A 24,487-nucleotide genomic window follows, 5' to 3' on the forward strand; every position below is an offset into this window, starting at 1 on the left:
CACACATATATTATGAAAACACAAACTTTATTTTGGATGCGATTAATCGCAATTAATCGCTTTCCAGCACTTTATAATATAATATAACATAATGACATTTAAATGCTTAGTTTTATGATCAAAGCTCTGTAGTTTTTATTGTGGTGATCAAAACATATAAATTAATGCATTACAATGATGATTGAGAGAAAACGTACAAATAAACATTTCTCAAAAATTATTTTAATTTATGTTAATTATTAACATATTTAATACCCACATTTTAACATGATTTTTCTAAAAAATGATGTATGGATAATCAAGTAGACCTAAGTTACTTCAGTCCAGTAAGTGTTCAACTGGAAGTATTATTGACAATATGAAATATGTTTATGTATATGCATACTTAAGTTTAAAAATCTGTTAAGATTTCTCAGCAAAAACACACGTGAACTGAAGGGGGACGTTTTTACAATTATACTAAAAGCCTTTTACTTGCTAAAAAAAAGTGATGACAGAAAGCATGTAGTAGATTGTGTTCATGTTTTTCAGCAAAGTTTTAATCATGTTTTTCATTTAGAGGATGATTCAAAAATGATACAGTCAGCAAGGGGTTAAGTAGCATCACAAAATAATATTTATTCGAGTAGATCTTGTTAATGCTTCTCCGTTATTAGTATAATTCACATAATATGTTGCTATTTTTATCCGTTTGCGTGATCCTTGCAAATTCACATTAGTCTTATTACTCAGATTTCATAATGCTTTGATGCTGTTTTTCCACAAAATGCCAGTTTGCATTAAGCTATCATGGCAGGTCATGTGTTGAGGGTTGAGTGGGTTTAGAGATTGAGTGTGTGTGTGTGTGTGTGTGTGTGTGTGTGTGTGTGTGTGTGTGTGTGTGTGTGTGTGTGGCAGCAGGTATGAGGGGGCTTTAGTGCCAGATGTCTGGCCCGGTGCCCGGCTGTTGTGATGATGGGGCTTTATGTATGCCAGCCTGTGTCCGCTCAGAAACTCTTGCTCCAGTGAACACATTCCTGTGAGCTGGCACCTCTTCCCTGCTGTGTGAATATCTTCTCTGCTTATCTCCGGCCTTACACACACACAGACATGCTACACACTGGTCTGCTGATTATTATATGAGGAGAAGTCATCGTGATTCAGGAAATCCTGCAGTTATCTAGAGAAGGGGCACTGTTGCATTTTATTTTCTCCCTGATGTTAGTCAGGGTTTCTTTCACCACAACAAAACGTTTTTTAAATCCACTATGTCGCTTAAAGGGTTAGTTAAGCCTTTACTCACCTTCGTTTTGTTCCAAAACCATAAAACTTTTGTTCATCTTCAGAACACAAATGGAGATGTTTTATCAAAACCATGATTTCTGTGAGATTTCTGAAGGGCTGTTTACACGACACTGTTTTCAACTAAAAACGTAAACGTTTTTATGCGTTTTGGCCGTTCGTTTACACGACAACAGCGTTTTGGGCGCCTGAAACCGCAAACTTTTGAAAACGGGTTTCAAAGTGCAAGTTTTTGAAAACAGTCTCCGTGTAAAACAACAAAATCGTGAATCTCTGAAGACGATGACGTCACGCGCATGTGTGTTACGTGTTCAGTCTATAGTGTTTCATCGCCATCTACTGGCCTGGCAGCAGAATACAGCGTTTTTAGCCGTTTTCACGGATCGTGTGATTGGGATCGTTTTGACAATGGTGTCGTCTGTATCCGGAAATCTCTATGGAAAAACTTGTGTAAAAATGTAAAATCCGACTCATTTCCGAGAACCGGTTCTTTTGGACGGCTCGTTTCAATGAACCGGTTAACAAAAATTCATCGGTTCCTTACGTCATCACGCAATGATGTCACTATACGCATTTCTTTTCTAACAACTCAGTGTCGTGTTATATCAAGGAAACATTCAAATAAAGTCATTTGTATCAATGCATATTCAAATAAAAAGTTATTTGTTATCATTATTTACTCACCTCATGTCGTTCCAAACCCATTCATCTTCACAAATTAAGATATTTTTGATGAAATCCGAGAGGTTTCTGAGCCATAGGCCACAACGTCATTTCAACTTTCAAGACCCAGAAAGGTACAGTAGTAAAGATGACTTTTGGTGAACTATCCCAATTATATAATGTAATGTGTATGGTGCAGTCCAAACTCGAATGACTCAAGAATACAACTATCAACAGACTGTAATCCACAATTAGAAATGCACAGGAGGATTGACCTGAACAGAGAGTATTTATACACTGAGAAATGAGACACAGGTGCAAATCATAGGTAACCACAGAAACAAACAAGAACATAATCAGAAACCAAGGAAACCGAAAATAAACAGTTTAGGGAAACAATAACTAACTACAACAGAACAGAATGTCATAATAAGAGCAAACAGAACATATAGACTAATTCAGTTTAATTGTAGAAAAAAACAGATACACAAATATATACTCAAATATGCTGGAATTTAACTTAATTTGCACAAATGTTTAATATCCATGTAAGAATGTCCATTGATTTTGCAAGCGAACTTACTGTCCATTGGCCAGGAGTACCAGCCATAACAATGTCTCATAGGTTTAATACAGTGTCTACATGGTACATCCAAAAGTAAAAGGAAATTTTTTTTTTCATGATAATAAAAAATACTGTCATTTTAGCGTACAGATCCTCAAACTAATCATTAGTTGGATTCTAGGGAAGGATTATTGCATGTTTGTTGTGTCTGAGGAGGTCTTCTGCCGGGAGCTGTGAGGACTGGGATCTTCATAGGGTTTGTGAGTTCACTGCGCTGATGTTAACTGATTAAATTTGCCCAGCATCCATGTGCTCATATACAGCACACAACAAATACACACAGAAAACAACAAACAAACAACCCTCTTTTGCTTCAGATTGTAAGATGCCTTCATAGGATGCACTGAATTTCACAGTTCTGTCCACATGGTTGGTGGGAAAGTGGTTTTATGATCTCGGGTGTGAACAAGTGAACCTGTCATCCCTTTTTACACGAGTCATTAAGACATTAGTCATCATCTCCTTCGTGCTTTTCATTAGCCTGCTGGTTGAATGTTGATCATCATTTCAACAGGTTTCTGAAAGCGATAGCGATCGCATGACGAAGGCGGAAGTACAGGAAGTCAAATGCCATTTACAAAAAAAAATTATAAATAAAAGATAAAACAACGAAGCCACGCGTGAACTTTCAACATGATAACGTAATGTGTGTCGAATCACAGCTAGTGCAACACGAGCATTTGTGGTTAAAAAGTCCATAAATGTTTATGTTTTTATAAAATGGCGGATGGTTTGTCTAGATAAGACTCTTATTCCTCGGCTGGGATCGTGTCGAGACTTTGAAGCTGCACTGAAACTCACATTTGGACCTTCAGCCCGTTGGACCCCATTGAAGTCACTATATGGAGGAAAAGTTTGGTCAACCCACTTCATCAGATGTTTGTGATGAACAGCGGGACTGTTCTGGTGCTGGCACTAAACCAGTCTGGACCTGCATGGAAAGTCTTGTTGTTTTTGTCAGCAGGTTGTTCTCCTCTTGCGTGTGATGTGGAGCACCAGATCCCTGCTGTAAATCAGAGGTTTCAGTGTCCCAGGGCATCTGACACAGAGGGAATTTCCCATGGGAAATCATAATACAGCAGGACTGACACAAACTATCATGTGGAGGTGTCTAACCAGTGTCATACTGGTGATCACTTCGCTGTTCTTATAGACACTGGACCTTCCAAAGGTGGAAAGTTTGGAACTGGGGAAGTTTGCAACTGGGGAAAGTTTTTTATTTCTTTTTCTTTTTCTTCTTTTGCCAACAAAAATGTATGATATTATATATGATCCGCTGCTCTTACATAAATGCAAGGGAACTTTTAAGTTGTGTTTTCCAGACCTAGAAAAGTCATGGAAAATGATTATTTTTTAAATTTGGGGTCGGTAGGATTTTTTTAAAATTTATAATTTAATTAAAATACTTTAATTGCATTTGTATTTTTTCTTTAATTGCTAATGCTCTTTTTACACACAGACTGAACAAAATGAAGCATTGCTTGGTAACTGGTTGATCTAAACTGGTATTATCTAATTGTGTAGTTAAATTTAACAGCTGACAGATATTCAACATAATTAATTGTTTGAGTTCTAGGCATATTTTATTACCATTTTCTAAACTATAGCGAATAAACTGTGATTATATGAGAAATGTTGAAGGTGTCTGAATACATTTTGGTTTGACTGTAATTTGAAAGCATAATACATGTTTTAAAAGGTTTCATTTCATAATTAAACTGTCCTAAGAATCTTTTCATCACGTATTGAGTGTAATAATCATAGATATTTGCTTTTCTTCTGGTCTGGTCTGTGTTTCAAAGTTGGCCGTTTGCATAAGAGACCTTGAGGCATTGGTTCTGAACGCTCTCTGTAGGCCTGAACTTCTGTTTGTCCTCTTCTAGGGTTTTATTATATAATCTCCCAGAGGCGATGGCTTCAGTTAAGCGCGTTGGTGGTTCCTATCAGCACTTCCCTCGTGGATCCCATTTGTAACGGAGGGCTCAAGTGTCTCTCTGGATTCCCAAAACTGCTGAACGCTTAAGAGTCGTCACTGCCCAAAGATGTGCGTGTCAGTCCACAATGACTTCGTGATTATTTAAAGCGATGACTGTGGGTGATATTTGGCTGCCAGTTGGGATTCACTTCATACTTTTGTGTGGTTTGACCTGGGACTCATTTTATTCCCGCTGCCAGGCATTAGATCAAACTGGAGGATAAAGTAACTTTCGTTTCAGTGTTTCACGCTCTTTAGACATGCACACCATAATACATAGACTTGTTTTCCTTTAAATGTCTCATATATCACTGAAAATGGGAGAATATATCACTGAGAATAAGAGCTATAATGTGGTATATGGCACATAGTCAGGATAATTCTAGGGATGCACCGATATTCAAATTTTGCCCGATACCGATAACCGATAATTCTTTATATTTGAAAGCCGATAACCGATATATTGGCCGTTAAATCTAAATCAAAATTTTTATATAATTTTTGAGAGCCTGGATACAAAAACAAAAGTCTCACCATTAAAATCCATGTCCCAAACACACAATTAATGATGTTCTCATGATAATTTTATGTAGCCGATATGACTTAACTGTTTCACTTTACTGTATTTTCCTTTATTGAAGTGATTCCAATCATATTTCAAGCAATTCAAAGCCATCGTGTTGAACAGTGCGCATCTGAAGTGTCTCAGCTGAAGGAAATAATACATTATTTATCGGCTTTAATATATCGGACAGATTTTCTTATTGTGCCGATAACGATGACATGGTCATTTTGACATGGTCTTACTCAGTCAATATTAAAGATATCAAGATTATATTTTCATAGAATGTTCTTTAGGATTATTTTATGTAGAAAAACAGTGAATCACAAAAAAAATAAAATAATAATAATAATACTTTAGCTGGGTTTTCACAGTTTGGATATGCTATATGTGTACCCATACTGAAGATTTCTGAGGAGCTTTCATCTATGTTAAGGATCTAGTACAGACTCCCAGTGGACAGAGATAAATGTGGTTGAGTGTTTTGATTGAGATTTATTGTTGATATTGTATATGACTTTGTTTATTCTGGGCTGACATCAGACGGAGGAATCTTGGCTGACCCTTCGTGTGTTGTGAATAAACAATGGGAAGAAGCTCATTTTCAGATTACCCAGCATGCAGTGCACTGGACATTTGGCGGTTATGTAACAGCACATCTAAATTTCTCAGGCTATTTGTGCGATTTGAATGTCCATGGAAAACCACATGTAAAAATAGCCTTTGAAGATTACATCAGCTCATAATTCATGTTGCCACCCATCGAGATCAGCAAGATATGATTTACTGAAGTTTAGGATGGCATAATGTGTGCAACGTGGTAAAACACTGATAGTAATGTTATTTGAACATAGTAATAGGAAATCTCTGAAAGTTTTCATCAAAACATTCTGATGCAAAATACCAATCATCAGACCTCAGTAATACTCTCTAGATAAATGACAGTTAGAGAAATTATTTATGAAGCTGTAAATGACGTCTTCACTAGGTTTGTGCAAAATGTGCCACAGCAATGTAGGTGTTGTTGGTGGTTGCTAGCTGGTTCACACATACAGTCTTTACCGGTAAATTACCGTAACAGATCATGTATGAACAGGACCTTTTCAAATATACCGGTAATTTAGCGGTAACAGATCATGTGTGAACAGGACCTTTTCAAATATACCGGTAATTTAGCGGTAACAAATCATGTGTGAACAGGACTTTTTCAAATATACCGGTAAATTACCGTAACAGATCATGTGTGAACAGGGCCTTTTCAAATAAACCGGTAAATTACCGTAACAGATCATGTGTGAACAGGGCCTTTTCAAATAAACCGGTAAATTACCGTAACAGATCATGTGTGAACGGGACCTTTTCAAATGAACCGGTAAATTGGTTCTGGCAATTTACCAGTAAGGGAAGTTGTAACATTACCAGTAAATCACCGTTATATGAACGCAGAATGAAGATTTCCGGTGTTTTGCATGTACGAGGTCAGAACTCGCTGACGTAAGAAGTGATTTGGGCCAATCAGAAGCTGTTGAAAGAGCAAGAGCTCGGAGACATTCATAAAATGTGTAAACGAATGGCCAAAATGCATAAAAAGTTTTACGTTTTTGGTTGAAAACACTAGCCTGACGTCGTCATACTCAGATTCTAGTTAGAATGTGAGTCTGATACTGCTCCATTGAGCTGTGATTATGGGGCGTGTTTCAACCAAACCAGGAAGGAAAATGCCTCTGCACTCAACTGGATAGACCTACAACCAATCAGAGCAACAGAGTAAATGACGTATGTCTTCATTCATGTTTCCGATTGACAAATGCCTTGATCGCGGTTCTCTGTTCCTCTTTTAAAATGAATGCGCTGTCGATATCTTCTATAACAGACGCGATGGCGGAATCTAAACATGATGTTTTATAAACAAAGTTCGGGAGGAGCACTTTCAAATAATCAATCCAATCAACTTGTCATCAAACAATTACCATGTCTACCCTATCAGCATGAGAGGAAGCATATATTTATTCACTCTGTCAACTCACCTAACATTCCTTGACAGTTTTCAGCATCCCTCCACTCACTCTTGGCTTGTTCTTCCACAGCCTGGAATACGGGGGGAGTACTTTGGGTTCGGGCCGAATACCAAGCCCGCCCTCTCCTCGGACAGCACCCCAAATATGCATTTATTCTATCTGACTTATTTGTAAGTGTGAACTCGTGAAATCTAAATTCTCCAGAGGCAGTCATCTTTTCTTTTACTGTCTATGCATCTTTGTTGTAAACGAATTCAACCCAAGCGCTCTTTGATGACGTGGATGATTACGTTACCGTTGCTCATCTGTCCATCATCGATTAAAGCCCGCCCTGACAATTTGATTGGCTCGGCCTTCTGGGAGCCGAGCATAATTACTCATCAACGGATCGAGTCCAGACCGAACTTCCCGACCAAAAAATGTTGTGGGCGGGGTTCGGGCTGTCACCCAGGCTATGAAAACACGGTTTTATACGTTACATGCAGTTGTTTTGTATAGTTGATCAACTATACTGTCATTGCATGTACAGTACAACATGTTTTTCTTCTTCTTTTTTTCTGGATAACTTTTGGTTTAAATATAATTTCCAGAAGACAAGTCACAAGTTTTGTTTCAAGTCACAAGAACAGAGATTGAGCTGGAATCATAAGCAATGGATGGTATTCCTTCAAAAAACAACAACACACACACAAACACACACTCACTCACACAAAAAAAGCAAACAGATGAGCGTGGTGCGCGCTCCTCATGGATGTCGTATCTAAGCAACAGCCGCTGAAAAAGCCTTGATTCTTGTTGACGTCTCTTTGTCAGCAACCAAGTGTAGGCGATGTGAAGAGTCAAGTTAATGGCCACTATCACTTTCACCGTCAGACCTGAGCTGTCAGTTTCCTTTGCTTTAGAGATTTGAACAATGGTTTGAACACACTCAGATATAGGGAGAAACTGCGCTCTGTTTAAGTTGCCTGTGAGAGAGACTGAAAGAGACATGTCTCCCCCTTTTGGCTGATAATATCATTGCAGTGTGTCCATTTATATATAGAGGTTTGTCATTTTTGTTTTGGTTTTTACCGTGTCAGTTGAAGCCAGTGAATCATTTAGCAGAAAACTTACATTTTGTTAATATATATAAAAACTTGCTTGAAATATTCACATTTGTCCTAATTTGTAAAAACAGTTATTGATTTAGCTATTGATTGCCCCAACCCCGCATGTGTGTGTGCGTGTGCGAGTGAGTGTGTGTGATATTAAGCAGACAATCTACTAATACTCTATTGCTATTTGTCATGTAGTTGCAAAGTTACTTATATTTAGTTGAATGTCATTTTTTTTAGATGACAGTGGTGCATAATTTCAATAATACTATAATTATATTTTTAACATTCCATGTCAACACATTGACTTCTTTAGCATTGAAAGAGACCTTCCAATCAAACTGTGCTTTCTCTCTCATGAATCAGTGGGTGAGGCCAGAAACCTGATTCCCATGGACCCCAATGGGCTCTCAGACCCGTACGTGAAGCTCAAACTCATCCCAGATCCCAAGAATGAGACCAAACAGAAGACCAGGACCATCCGCTCCTCGCTCAACCCCACCTGGAACGAGTCCTTCATCTTGTGAGTCTGCCAGTGAACACACACACACACACACACACACACACACACACACACACACACAGACACTGTAGATGTGTTTTCTCAGGTTAATGCGTGTGTGTGTGTGTGTGTGTGTGTGTGTGTGTGTGTGTGTGTGTGTGTGTGTGTGTGTGCAGTAAGCTGAAGGCGACGGATAAGGAGCGGCGTCTGTCAGTGGAAGTGTGGGATTGGGACAGAACCACTCGTAATGACTTCATGGGCTCCATGTCCTTCGGTGTGTCTGAGCTCATCAAAGCTCCTGTGAGCGGATGGTGAGTCAAACACACACAAGCACAACTACACTTTCTCGAGAAAAATAACTTTAGCTATCACGTCTTTTTTTCTCAAAGGTTTACTAAAAATTAAGAGAGTTTATGCAGAAAACATTTGTCAATGGTGCAAAAAAGATGTCCATGTTCACAGAGGAAGAGTAACCATTAGCCACAATCTCTTCTCCACATCATTTCCTGTTTCCTGTGCCTCAGTGTTACTATTATACTTCCATACGGTGTATTTATCTTTCCCCACTAGCAGATGTGTTTCTACTTAGTTTAAGCATGAATTAGTTTTTTTTTTTTTTTTAGAAAACAAGACTTAATATCATACACACACACACACGCACACTCACACTCACGCTCACGCTCACACACACACACACACACACATCACACACATACATAAACACACACACTCTCACACACCACACTCACACACAAACACAGACAAAGACACACACACTCTCTCACACACACACACACACACACACAAACACACACACTCACACACACACACACACACACACACACACACACACACACTCTCTCACACACACAGACACACACTCACAAACACACACACACACACACAGATCAGATCCACTGCCTCAGCTGTATGATGTCATGTTTATGTCAACAGGACGTTGTGTGTGTGTTAGTAAAGGCAGAACACACAGATGTCAGAGTGTGTAAGTGATCGAGTCCTTCATTCATGAGCTGCAGTCGAGCGGTGTAATGTGTATCGCTTCAGAGTGTGTTCATCAGCCATGCTCTAAATAAACGTGTAGATCTGCATTACACTTCTCGATTGCTAACACACTATCACCGACTCAGTGAGCTCAAGTTCCCAAACCTTTCACGCATCTCTCTATTATTCTCAGAACTATAAACACATGTTTTCTATAAACTGTTTTCACACACATTCCAATGTTTTCTGCAAACCTCTACACAAAAATGTCCTAATTGTGCACAGGTTTGACCATGTTTTTTGTTTTTTTAGGTTTTGTGTGTGTCATATGAGGCCAAAGTTTGATTCTGACAAAAAGAAAATGTGTTTTTGACTAAAAATGATTGAATTTAAAGTGGAAGTTTGAGTCCAACTTAAATTTGTCTCATATTTGATGAAGTTTGCATCATTGATTCTGTTATTTTCCTGGTTATCACCGTGAAGCTGCTTTGAAACTATCAGTATTGTATAAAGAAGAGCTATATAAAATAAAGGTGACCATGGTATTACCACTGTATGCTACTATTACTGTACCATACTTTTTTTTTTTTTTACTGTACCATGGTAATTAGGGATGCACCGATATGAAAATTTAGGCCAATACCGATAACCGATAATTCTTTATATTTGAAAGCCGATAACCGATATATTGGCCAATAAATATTTATTCAAAAATCTAAATCCACATTTTTATATAATTTTTGAGAGCCTGATTACAAAAACAAAAGTCTCACCATTAAAATCCATGTCCCAAACACACAATTATATTGTTATTGTTATCGGCCCGATAAGAAAATTTGTCCGATATAATAAAGCCGATAAATAAAGTGTTATTTCCTTCAGCAGAGACACTTCAGATGCGCACTGTTCAACATGATGGCTTTGAATTGCTTGAAATATGACTGGAATCACTAAAAGGTAAATACAGTAAAGTGCAACAGTCTGTCATATCGGCTACATAAAATTATAATGAGAACATTATTATAATTGTGTGTTTGGGACATGGACACCGATAACCGATAATTCTTTATATTTGAAAGCCGATAACCGCTAATTATTTATATCTGAAAGCCGATAACCGATATATTGGCCGATAAATCTAAATCCACATTTTCATATAATTTTTGAGAGCCTGATTACAAAAACAAAAGTCTGACCATTAAAATCCATGTCCCAAACACACAATAATAATAATCTTCTCATTATAATTTTATGTAGCCGATATGACAGAATTTATTACTGTATTTTCCTTTATTGAAGTGATTCCAATCATATTTCAAGCAATTCAAAACCATCATGTTGAACAGTGCGCATCTGAAGTGTCTCAGCTGAAGGAAATAATACATTATTTATCAGCTTTAATATATCGGACACATTTTCTTATCGGGCCGATAACGATAACAACATAATTGTGTGTTTGGGACATGGATTTTAATGGTGAGATTTTTGTTTTTGTAATCAGACTCTCAAAAATTATATAAAAATGTTTTAGATTTATCGGCCAATATATCGGTTATCGGCTTTCAAATATAAAGAATTATCGGTTATCGGTATCGGCCTAAATTTGCATATCGGTGCATCCCTATAGATTCTCTGCTGTTTCAGCTGAGTGTGCCGTTCTCTGGTGTGTGACAGGTATAAGATGTTGAACCAGGAGGAGGGTGAGTACTACAACGTGCCCATCCCAGAGGAGAGCGACATCAACCTGGAGCTGCGGCACAAGTTTGAGGTGAGAGTGTGTGTTTCTCTCCGCATCTCTTCACACACACACACACACACACACACACACACACACACACACACACACACACACACACACACACACACACACACACACACACACACACACTCAATCACTCACTGAGTCCTGCAAGGCTGTTCATTTTCACCTCAAGTGGTGACTGTGAAAGCCAAATAACACGAATTTGCAATTTTATTATGCAATTTAGACTAGAATGAGACTCTCAAAGACCAAATCCACTGTCAAGGTCACCATAGTCTCCATGGTGGTTGGTGGGAAGTGTTTACTTATTGTACAATAAGTTTTTGGCTTCATAATGCCATAACTCTTTGCTTTTGTGTGTCTGTGTCTCTCTTTCTGGAAACTTCTAAAATTGTTTAATTTTTCACCTCGAAGAGCCTTTTCGTGTCTTCATTCCCTCTCTCTCTCTCTCTGGGTATCAAGAGTATCAGCCAATTAACAGCTCATTACATTCCTTTTTTTGTTTCTTTGTTTTGGACTACCTATGCAAAATCTTTATTTGCAGCAAACTTGCAATGGATCTACAACAAACAAAACAGTTGAGATGATTTGCACTGAAGCTTTACACTTTATATATGTAAGGCTGAATTGAAAAAAGTGAGGTGACAAGCAAGTACACAAGTTTGACCTTTGATCCTCTTGCATCATTGGAAAACAAATATGTATTTCACCCAAACTGTGAATCTGTGTTTCGACAAAGCAAGGACTAGGTATTGCTGTCTTGAAATGACAATAGAAATCCTTTTGTTTCGAAAACTGCTTCAGCAACATCGAGCAGAAATCATGACTGGACAATCTGATACATCTTCTTTCTGTTTACCAACGTCTTTTGTTGACGCGTGTGTCGTTTGTCTGAGAGTAAGTGATTTGTCTGTGAGTCAGTAGGCGCGTTTCCATTACAGATTTGCGCAAAACGTTTGCAATTTTTTCTAAATGTCGACAAAAAACTATTGTGAAATGACGCCGTTTCCATTAACCGATGTTATGCGACTAAAACTTCTCGCGATAAGTAAATCTCGAAAACCATGGCAACGTACGTTGGTAGGTTTATGTACTATATCCCAGCCACTGCACTAGCCATTATTATTAATCGAAGGAGATTTATGTGTGTTTTCCAAGCATTAATGGTAAGGAACGACCCTTATTATACTTGTGAGCGGCACATATGAGGAGTTTCTGGGTGTTTCTCCCTCAGATCTGCTTCGAGGTCTTGATTGTGGCATTTATTTGAGGTTTAGAATCCAGTATTCCTGCAATTCTTTTGTCTTTTATGAGTTTACTAAAGAGCTCTGTCTCGTATTCTGTCCAAACACACCGCGTCGTCTACGTCAGGTGATCTGTAAATGCGCAAAAACTGTTTCCATTGCAGTTTTGCGAAATATTTCTTTTTCGAATTGCCTGAAAAACCTCATGCGAGCGTAAAAAATTTTATGCAATAAATGGGAGTTTTTGCGAAATTGACGTGTTTCCATTGGGCGTATTTTCAATTCGCAATTTCAATTTGCGCAATTTGAAGGGTAATGGAAACGTGGCTAGTGTTGGTTTGACGGATCCTCTTTCCCGGTTGAGAGACATTTTACTCCTGATTTTCCAGCAGTCTGAAGAGAAAAGAGCTTCTCAGTCCTCAGTTATCCGGCTAACATGCCAGTTTTTTCCCTCTTATAGGCCTGTCAGTTCAATTTCCACCTGCTGAAGGTACAGCCTGCTCGCCTCTCATCTGTCTCTATCTGTTCATCACAGATTCACACTGATTATTTGTGTGGCTCAGGCTGCAACAAAGAAATCAGATTTACTAACAAAGATGCACTCCAACTTTCAGGTTTCTATTCGCTTTCACTTACACGATTCACACACACACACACACACACACACACACACACACACACACACACACACACACACACACACACACACACTCTGCTCTATTTCTTTATTGTTCAATTGAAGATTCCCTGATATCTGACCTCTGATTACTGAAAGAGGTGATTTCAAAATGGTAATGATCAGTAATTTATTAAGTAAACTGTTATAGGGGTGTAACGGTACACAGAAGTCACGGTTCGGTACGTACCTCGGATTTGGTGTTCGGTACACTGTAAAAAACAAAAAAAATCTGTTAAATCTACGGTAAAAAAAACGGCAGCTGTGGTTACCAGAAGTTTACTGTAAAAAAATACGGTAGCAACGTTTTAGGTTTTACAGACTTAAATGTAAAGTTCATTATCTGATATAATGTTAATTTACCGATCTATTGAAGTACTAATATCTGTTTTGTACCATTGTAATACACTGACAACCACCAATCACAGTGATGATGAGAGTCACATGATCAATCAAAGCTCATCTCAAGCTGAGAAAGTTAATATTAATATATAGAAGCTGCACAGTGTCATTCACACAAACACTAAACACCATCATGGAGTAAACGTTAATTTAACATTAAATATTAAACCCTAATGTTAATAACTGATTAGAAAAAACTAAGAAAAACTATGAAAAAACATAGTTATAAAAAAAAAAAAAAAACATCATACGTGAAGTGTCACGCTGGGAATTGTGGGAATGTCAATTTACGTTTTTTCACTGTAAATTATACAATGACTTGTTCTTTTTCCACTTCCAAAAACTGTACATTTAATGGTATTTTACTGTAAACTTTTAATTACCTCTACAGTTAGATCTATCACAGTTATTCACGTAAACTTTCTGGTAACCAATTAACAGTTTTTCACTGTACATTTTGTCACACTGTCTTTTACCGTTAAAATCACGATGATTTTTTACATTAAAATACTCTGTCATTTATGGTCACACAGAAAAGAGTAAGACATCATTCAAAACTTTAAAAGGCATGTTTTTTATTTGTGTACACTCACAAAACATTGTGATTTAACATTAAACATTAAAACCTAATGTTAATAACTGATTAGAAAAAACTAAGAAAAACGATGAAAAATAAAATAGTTATTTCAACAACAAAAAATACATCATACGTGAAGTGTCACGCTGGGAATTGTGGGAATGTCAATTTACATTTTTTTTTCTGTAAATTATACAATGACTTCCACTGTTCTTTTTCCACTTCCAAAAACTGTAAATTTAATGGTTATTTTACTGTAAAAATGACATTACATGTACAGTTAGATCTATCACGGTTATTCATAGTACAGAAACTTTCTGGTTACCAGTAAACAGTTTTTCACTGTAAATTTTTTACCGTTAAAATCACGATAATGTTTTACAGTAAAATACTTATTTATGGTCATACAGAAAAGAGTAAGACATCATTCAAAACTTTAAAAGGCATGTTTTTATTTGTGTACACTCACAAAACATTGTGCTTTTTTATAAATAAAGAAAACAAATTCCTTTCCACAAAGGGTTATGGTTCCTGTAACGGCGGTTAGCAAACAGCATTGCATTACCGCGCGCGCCCCCGAGTGTGTGTCGTCTGTGACTGACTGTATTCGTCATCTGACCGTATTCACGAAACCGTGACATCCATAGCCCGAGGGTTCGGGATGAATACATGTACTGTTACACCCCTATTATATACACATTATGTGGCAACAGTGATGAATGGGACATTCCAATTGGATGATAATGCAATGCAAAATTAATATTGTATTTTACAAGTTATATTCCATTATATTGCACAACTAAAAAGCTAAATGTATCAAATAATAGTTCAATCTATCAAATAATCCCCTTCACACACACACACACACACACACACACACCCACACCCACACACATTATTTATTCCATTTGTGAAGCCATAAGCACTGCAGTTGTTAGTAAATAGGCAGAGCACAGGAGCTAAAGGACAGGCTCTGGTCTTTTGGCTGTTTGTGATCTCTGCATTGGCCATCTATAGTTTATAGAAGGCTTTCACACACACTGACCCTGAGCATGTTTCATGTGCATCCTGAACGAATGGCACACTAGATCACGCCACAGAATAATGCTGTTGTTTCACGGCTGACGTCCTGAAGTGCACTAGTGTTCGAGTTGCATGAGCTCACTTACACGAGATCTCCAGTAGAGGGCAGCACATCATAACTCTTTTACTCGTTTACTATCTCTCAAAGGGAAACATGCTAATGAAATGTCAATGTTTAATCCTTAAATGTATGCATGTAAGAATAGATTCATAATAATGCATTATTGTTACTCTGGACAATATGTACAGTCAAGAAATACTGAAAGTCGATTATATTCATTCATATTAGGTGTCTTATATAGTGTACGTAGGTTAAAATGTACTGCGGTATGTATATATTATGTACATACGTGTTATTACACGGTAATTACAATTGTAATTGAATCTGTAATGACATTTTTTCCACATACTATTGAAAATTGGGTTACACTTTATTTTAAGGTGTCAGTATTACAGTGTAATTATATAGTTAAGTACTGAGTAATATTAATGAACTACGTGTACTTACTATAGGGTAGGATTAGGGTTTGGTTTAGGGTTAATTGCATGTAATTATGCAAAATTTACTGTTATTACTACGGTAAGTACATGTAACATATGTAACAAGGGCACTGTAAAATAAAGTGTTACCGAATATTTTATAATACTATTACACATACTATTGTAATAATAACATAGAGACACAGGGAATGGTGTGGAGAAGAGTGTGTGTGTAACTTTTCCTCTGTAAAAACGGGATATTTATACACTGTGTGTATTTGGAGTTTCATGCGACCTTTGGTTTCTGCGAATATAAACGTTGTGATCATGTTGTTTCTCAGAACAATATGTAACAGAAATGCATTGTATCTCACACTATGCTTTAATACATAGAAATAACACTTTAGTTTTGGGACCAATTCCTACTATTAAGTACTTGCTTATTAGCTTGCATATTGGCTGTTTATTAGCATTTATAAAGCACATATAAATGCCTTATTCTGCATGACCATATTCTACAGCTCTTAATCCACCCCAATACCTGAAATAAACTACAACAACGGCCTTACTAACTGTTATAAGCAGTTAATTAGGAGTTTATTGAGGCAAAAGTCATAGTTAATAGTGAAAATGTGTGACACTTTATTTTAAGGTGTCCTTGATAAGGTGTAAGTATTGAGGAATATTGATTAACATGTACTTACTACAGGGTTAGGGTTTGTTTTAGGGTTAGTTGCATGTAAATATGCATAAATTACTGGCATTACTACACATGTAACAAGAACACTGTAAATTAAAGTGTGACCAATATATCACAGAAAACGTCATTTAAATTCAAGTGACAAAACAGATTCCACTATGTTATTATTTTGCAAAAAGAAATCCAGCATTTATTGTTATCTATGACAAACATTTTATTTATTTTTTAGCATTTTTTTTTTAGCACAGAATAGTTGATGGTAGTGTTTGACAACTGTGTGACGTTTATGCTACACTGTAAACATAACTTGTTGTTCCAACTTAAAAAAGTAAGTGTTCGGGCTGCCTTAGAAATTTTAAGTTAAGTTAACTTGAAATGTGAAGTTGTACTTAGTGACAACTTTGATATTTGAGTTGACTAAACTTAAAATGTTAAGGCAGCACAAACACTTACTTTTTAAGTTGAAAATTTTTTTTTTTTTTTTTTTTTACAGTGTAATACACTGATTTTGGTTTCCAGAAAATATGACATTAGTTTGTTTTAATTGCGGGGTTCATGTTTCACACAGTATGTGAGGCTGGTAAACCTAAAATCAACCACACGATGGCTCTCTTCATACGTTTATGACCATGTAACAGACACTTTTATCCATAGTCTTTTACAAATGAGGAATAACGCATAAAAGATTGATGCTAAGGAGGCAGAAACGTGAGGACTGAATAGAATAGCAACATATTGTACATAGAAAAAACATTAGCTAGAACCTGCACTCTGCATTATGTATATAGTGTATTAATTATTAATGCAGCTGCAAATTAGTTACATTCTTGTGTAACGTCTGATAATTGTGCTGACATTAGCCATGCTGCACACCTGCATACGACATGTCTGTCATTTCTAGAGGAAATCATTAACAATGTTGAGGGGATTTATATCCGCAGCTTCAAATTAAACCGGCATCTGAAACCTTTAATTATTCTTTGGCATTTCTCTGTCACGGTGTCGGTCGGAGGACACACGCGTCTGAGTGAGGCTGATAATGTTCCTCTGGCACATTTCCATTATGAAATGGTGATGTTTAAAGTGCATTTTATTAGGATTTTAAGAATGTCGCATAGGACGTCTTTAAGTGTTAATAAATGGGATTGTGCCTGTTCAAGCTAAAGGTATGAAATATTCATTAAAATTATTACAAATATAAAGTAATATAAAAGAAAAAACAACATTTAATTCTAACATTCTTCAAAAAAAACACACAAAAAAAAAACTAAAAAGGCTGAAAAAAGTGTTGATTGTTAAAGTCATTGTTTAGGCATAATGAAGAACACAAAAGGCTCCTGTTTTGTAGACTTAAGGTCCGAAATCTTCGCACGTTAAAAAGTTTGTTTTTCTGCGTTTTTCGCATTAGTAGCAAGCAATTTGAGAGATGTTTTGACAATTCAGAGCCGAAGGACGAATACGAAAGTGTGCGAGGACCTTTACCCTGAACATTGGGAATAGTGTGGAGTGTATCACAGTGGACAGCTATAAATAGCAGATAGAAACGAAATAAAGAGTGCATTAGTGCCCGAGATGCTGTCTGTCTAACAGGATGAAGTGTATTGCTATAGTAGAGAGTGTGAAAGATGCTGGAGGTGTAACTGCAGGTTTTGGAGGAGGGCGACGACCCCTCATTATCACTGTCGACTGTTGAGCCATGAAGAGTCTCACTCAGATCCACTACATACACACACACATCTCACCTCCTGTGAACAGATCTTCTCAAACATCTGGCAGGAGACTTGTCATGATGAAAAGGCTGTAGGTACATGTATCGACCTCTCAGATCTTCATTAAGCAGACTTTTGCATTATTTGGACGATGGCCTGTCTGCCAGGTAAATTCAGCATGAAACCTAAAGGGAGATTTGGAGAGATCAGTCTCATCAGTTTTCGTTGAGCTGGCCATTTGAGCTGTCAGGAATGAGAGCAACAACATGGAGCTGAGTTTAACTGTCGGGCTGCGCTGATCCGATACTCAGTATCATCGGTATTGCTCCGATACGCCAATTTTTGCCGGATCGCATATGAGACCCTGGACCACAAAACCAGTCACTTTGGTCACGAGATTTATACATCTACATTTATGAGAGCTTAATAAATAAGCTTTCCATTGATGTGTGGTTTGTTATGATAGGACGATATTTGGTTGAGATACAACTATTGAAAATCTGGAATCTGAGGGTGCAAAAAAATCTAAACATTGACAAAATCTCCTTTAAAGTTGTTCATTTATGTTGGCGATTGTGCTGCATTCACTCACAAAAATACATGTTTTATATATTTACAGTAGGAAATTTACAAAATATCTTCATGGAACATGATCTTCACTTAATATCCTCATGATTTTTGGCATAAAAGAAAAATCGATAATTTTGACCCATACAATGTATTGTTGGCTATTGCCACAAATATACCTGCGACTCGAGACTGGTTTTGTGGTCCAGGGTCACATTTGTCAGATTGGCTGTACAGCTCAGGCCTGACCCAGACAGCAACATTAGTGTCGGCCCAGATCCGGCCCACATCTGGTACACGTTGAATCCACATGTTTCTGTCTCTCCCCAGCAGCTGTGGATGTCTCTCGTCCTGTCATTTTCACACAGGCCTGACCGTGTTACAGCACATTTCTCAGAAGTGCCATATTGTCTAGTTGAGCACGCAAGACCCCAGGACTTCTGTCGCACTTGAACCACGATGGTTTAAAGGGTTAGTTCACCCCAAAATTTAAATTCTGTCAGTAATTACTCTCCCTCATGTTGTTCCAACCCCGTAAGACTTACGTTCATCTTCAGAACACAAATTAAGATATTTTTAATGAAATCTGAGAGCTGTCTCACTCCTCCATAGGCGTCTATGTACGAACGTCAGAATGGAGGCTCACTATTGTCCCGCATCACACACATGACCAGTGTCGGCCAATAGTGAGCCTCCATTCTGACGTACAACCCAGAAGCGCTGCGCTGTCACACTACGTGAACTCACTCAAAGAAACACAGACGAACATGAATAGTTGAATAAATCGTTATTTTTGTTTGTTTTTTGCGCACAAAAAGTATTCTTGCCGCTTGATAAACTTAAGGTTGAGCCACTGTAGTCACTTGGACTATTTTAAACATTGTCTTTACTAACTTTTCTGGACCGGCAGATAAAATTACATAGAAGCCTATGGAGGAGTGAGACAGCTCTCAGATTTAATCAAAAATATCCTAATATCCTAAGTCTTACGGGGTTGGAACAACATGAGGGAGAGTAATTAATGACAGAATTTACATTTTTGGGTGAACTAACCCTTTAAAAAAGTAACAAGGACCTTCGCGGGTCAATTTGACCCCCTTAGGAATGAATGGGATGCGAGGAATGCTTCAGTACACATAGAAAAACCTAAAAATGCTCAAAATTTTAACTAAAAATGCTAAAACTTTACCATTTATAATGTCTACATGTGTATCTGAATGCACACTGACTTTTCACAACAGAAGTTTCAGTGCCAGACATGCGTTTGAGCCTGTGTGTGTGTGTGTGTGTGTGTGTGTGTGTGTTTGGTTACTGATCACTCTCCATCACTCTTGTAGAAAGCCAGGCTCGGCCCTGGGAAGAAAGTCATCACTCCCTCGGATCACCGACGCTTCAGTTTACCATCCGGGAACATGGACAGAGTTCGGCTCAACGACTTCCATTTCCTGGCTCTTCTCGGCAAAGGCAGTTTTGGGAAGGTCAGTCGCGTGACCCAAGTGTCCCTGACACGTACAGCCACTCATTATTCACCCAAAACACAGAACAGTTTTTAGAACGAGAATACTTAGTAAGAAAGTCACACTTTTTTTGCATTCCCAGACAGTCGGCCCAGATCCGGCCCACATCTGGTAAGCGTTGAATCCACATGTACCGGATGTGGGCCGGATCTGGGCCGACACTATGTTGCTGTCTGGGTTATGCCTCTTAGTTTTTGTGGTCTGAATATCCATCTGTCAGAAAGTGTAACATAACAAACAAATATACATGTGTGATCAATGATATTTCAACTTTTTATTAAGTGCCTCAAAAGATGCTAGAATGTCTTTGCAAAATCCAGCAACTTGTTCTTCCTCAGAAAGACTTTGTTTCTCAGTGGAGTGATTAAAACTGCAAGCCTTATGACTCCCTGAAAATAACAAAGATTGGAGATCGCCATGTTTGGCCTGTTGCTGTGGTTTCTATTGATAAAGGTGTGGTCGCAGATTCTGTGGGCATCAAAGGTCCATTGTCTCTTGTCAGTAGTGTAGCAATATATAAAGCACAGCTTACTTCGCCCTCATGCGCATTCAAATTGTAATGACTTAATTAATTTCACTTGCAAAATTTGGCCGTGCAACAGTAAATATGACCACACCTTAACCTTCATCCTTCCCTTGGGTCAATTTGACCCGGAAAATAATTTTTGGAAAAAATAATAAAAAATTGAGTGTTCATCAGAAGGGTCGAAGACCCCATGACTTTTGTCACACTTGAACCATGAATACACAAAAATATTGAATGGATTCGAGGAGTTTTGTGGTTGAAATTTAAAAAAGTAACAAATCCTTCACTTGCGGGTCAATTTGACCCCCTTAGGAATGACTGTAATGCGAGGAATGCTTCAGTAAACATAGAAAAACCTAAAAATGCTCAAAATTCAAACTAAAAATGTTAAAACTTTACCAAAAAATTACTTTATAATGTCTACATGTGTATCTGAACGCATACTGAAGGGAAATGACTTTAGGACCCAGAGGAACAGCTCATTTGCTCCATATAGAGCTATAAGGCCATCTAGTGGCAAGAGTCATGAAAAATCATGTTATATTAGTTTTTTTCCACAAGAGGTCGGCAAACACACCCAATGTAAGATATTTTGATATTTTGAGCTGAATTAAAAGGTTTGTGCGTGAAATTGTAAGTTATTTTGAATTTAAGTTGAAAGAATGTGACGAATGTGCTTAAATTACTATTTATTTATTGATCGAATCTAGTAATTTAACGGTAAATAAAATACAAAATAACAAAAAAATATCCCCCAAAAAAATTGCATAAAAAAATCGATTTTTTTTTTTTTTTTATCAAAATGAAAGAAAAAAAAGTATAATTTTCGGGCTTCGGGTCATTTTGACCCGCGAGGGAAGTGTTTGTTACAGAACGAGGGAAGGATGAGGGTTGGCATGTGTCAATCACGAACAGAGTTTGCACTCACCACGTGTGTGTTTGTTTTCCACACAGGTGATGTTGGCCGAGATGAAGTCCACCGAGGAGCTGTACGCCATCAAGATCCTGAAGAAGGACGTGGTGATCCAGGACGATGATGTGGAGTGCACAATGGTGGAGAAGAGAGTGCTGGCCCAGAGAGAAAAGCCCCCGTTCCTCACACAACTGCACTCCTGCTTCCAGACTGTGGTGAGACGCCATCTCTTTACATCCACTGTGTGTTCGTCTCAATATAAGCAACATTTTGGAAAATATATTGATTATTTGTATGGTATTTTTAGGGGGTGCTTGTATAATTTTTGTGTTAAGTTTATGGATTGTGTTGTATTTTTGCTCTCTGTGTTTATTAAATGTGTTTGTTTTTGGTTCGTTCTGGGTCACGCATCTCTCATAATTTGGATTATACAAGCAACTCCTGACAATCCCATACAAATAATTAATATATTTTCCAAAATGTTACTTAACGTAGGTCGATATAATCATTTTTACAACTTAATTTCACCATAAACAAAAGCAAAATTAGCTTTAATATGACAGTGTATCTTTTTACTTAAGATAAAAAAAAAAAAAAATTGTAAGTCAATGTTTAATTTAGTTTGCTTACTATAAATAAAGACAGCTTTAAAAGACCTTAATGATTATTGTAATATTGTGATGCTTTAAAATACGCGTCTTATTTTCTCCTACCTACTAAAAAAAACACCAGAAAAATTAATAAACCCCACAATATTGATTTATTTCTGCAGTCAGTAAAGTGTTCTGCACAATAACACTCTGGTGTCAAGAAAAAATACTATATAAACAAAATAATTTCTTCAAATTTGTATAGATATTCCAGTGCCATATGTCATTTCAGGGCTATTTTCAGTGACCGACTGTAATTTCACTCTGACGTTGGTAGATTTATGTATCTCAGTCACCGCACTAGCCATTATTATTAATCGAAGGAGATGTATGTGTGTTTTCCAAGCATTAATGGTAAGGAACGACCCTTATTATACTTGTGAGCGGCTCATATGAGGAGTTTCTGGCTGTTTCTCCCTCATTTCTGCTGCGAGGTCTTGATTGTGGCATTTATTTGAGGTTTAGAATCCATTATTCCTGCAATTCTTTTGTCTTATATGAGTTTAATAAAGAGCTCTGTCTCGTATTCTGTCCAAACACACCGCGTCAGGTGACCTGTAAATGCGCAAAAACTGTTTCCATTGCAGTTTTGCGAAATATTTCTTTTTCGAATTGCCTGAAAAACCTCCTCATGCGAGCGTAAACACTTTTTTGCGATATTGAAGTGTTTCCATTGGGCGTATTTTCAACTCGCAATTTCAATTTGCGCAATTTGAAGGGTAATGGAAACGCGGCTGTTTCATAGAAAAGTGTGTGTGAACACAGCAGATGCGAACAGTGTGTGTGTGTTTGGGTGTTTGCATGCGTCACACAGGGAAAGCTCCTCCAGGAGTCACAGCAGGACTCTCTCAGTATGGGGATCCTGCTCATGAATAATGCAACAGATCCCAGCATGGCCTCACTAAATATTCATGAGCTGAACGCAGACAGCAAACCAGCCATCATGTCCACTCGCATTTCACTCCAAACACTGTAAATCCCTGTGGGATGGTCACAATGAGGATCTGTGAACACCAGCGTACTGGATGTGGTGGTAGTGACCTTAGATAAATCAGTGCACTTCCATACACACACACACACACTCACACAAATACCTCAGTCTGGGGTAACACTTTAGATTGCCATCATAAATGAATAAATACATAGAAGTAATTGAGTAACGCAATATTTAACATTCTAGTCACTACTATTAACTTACAAGAAACTCTGGTTAATGAATAAGGTAACACTTTACAATAAGGTTTATTAGTTAACATTAGTTAACGACCTTAGTTAACATGCACTAACAATGAACAATACTTCTACAGCATTAATTAATCTTGTTAATATTAATTTCAACATTTACTAATACATTATTAAAATCAAAGGTTGTATTTGTTAGCATTAGTTAATGCACTGTGAACTAACATGAACAAACAATGATTTTTATTAAAGGTACAGTATAGCATTTTTCACCACTAGGGGGTCGCTAATCTATTTACAATAACAAAGGCGTAGATTGATGACGCAACATTTGCTAAGAATTATGGATCTTGTCGTCAACGTCAAGCCGACCGATCTAATAATGTTTATGGATGACTGAATACATCGATGTTTTTATCATGACTGATATAAAGCAGTTCGGGATTGCTAAGAGACAGCTATCAGCTCCACACGCGACGCGAGTCCCGCGGCTATAAAAGGAATATGGACATTTCATTCTACCGAACTACACGCAGAATTACTACTCACAGGTCAGTTTATTAGACAAATTAAACTTGTGAGGTAACGCAGCGCTGTTTCACTTGGTCTAACATTACACTAGCACACTAAACTGCATTTGAATGTGTTGAAATGTATGTGTTAGTCTGTCTGTATGAGACTAGCAGTAAACTAGATCAACATTAGAATAACATACAGATCATATTCTGACATTTTATCATTGTTGAACTATAAAACATTGATTAGTTTTATGTAAAT

The 24,487-nt window shown here is 37.4% G+C and overlaps 1 protein-coding gene across 2 annotated transcripts in view; it reads left to right on the forward strand.

Moving 5' to 3' along the window:
• The window catches only part of prkcab (protein kinase C, alpha, b), a 178,246-nt gene that overhangs the window by 127,474 nt on the left and 26,285 nt on the right, over positions 1 to 24,487 (forward strand). The window contains exons 6-11 of one of the 2 annotated variants that reach the window (XM_084108984.1): positions 8,585 to 8,741; positions 8,897 to 9,031; positions 11,397 to 11,490; positions 13,189 to 13,218; positions 20,260 to 20,400; positions 21,920 to 22,093. In XM_084108984.1, the coding sequence (XP_083965110.1) occupies positions 8,585 to 8,741; positions 8,897 to 9,031; positions 11,397 to 11,490; positions 13,189 to 13,218; positions 20,260 to 20,400; positions 21,920 to 22,093 (731 nt within the window). The remainder of the gene's footprint in view (positions 1 to 8,584; positions 8,742 to 8,896; positions 9,032 to 11,396; positions 11,491 to 13,188; positions 13,219 to 20,259; positions 20,401 to 21,919; positions 22,094 to 24,487) is intronic. The other variant, XM_084108985.1, reaches the window with a different exon arrangement.

The sequence above is a fragment of the Abramis brama genome (assembly GCF_963993115.1).
Source record: "Abramis brama genome assembly, chromosome: 1".
Taxonomy (NCBI): Eukaryota; Metazoa; Chordata; class Actinopteri; order Cypriniformes; family Leuciscidae; genus Abramis; species Abramis brama.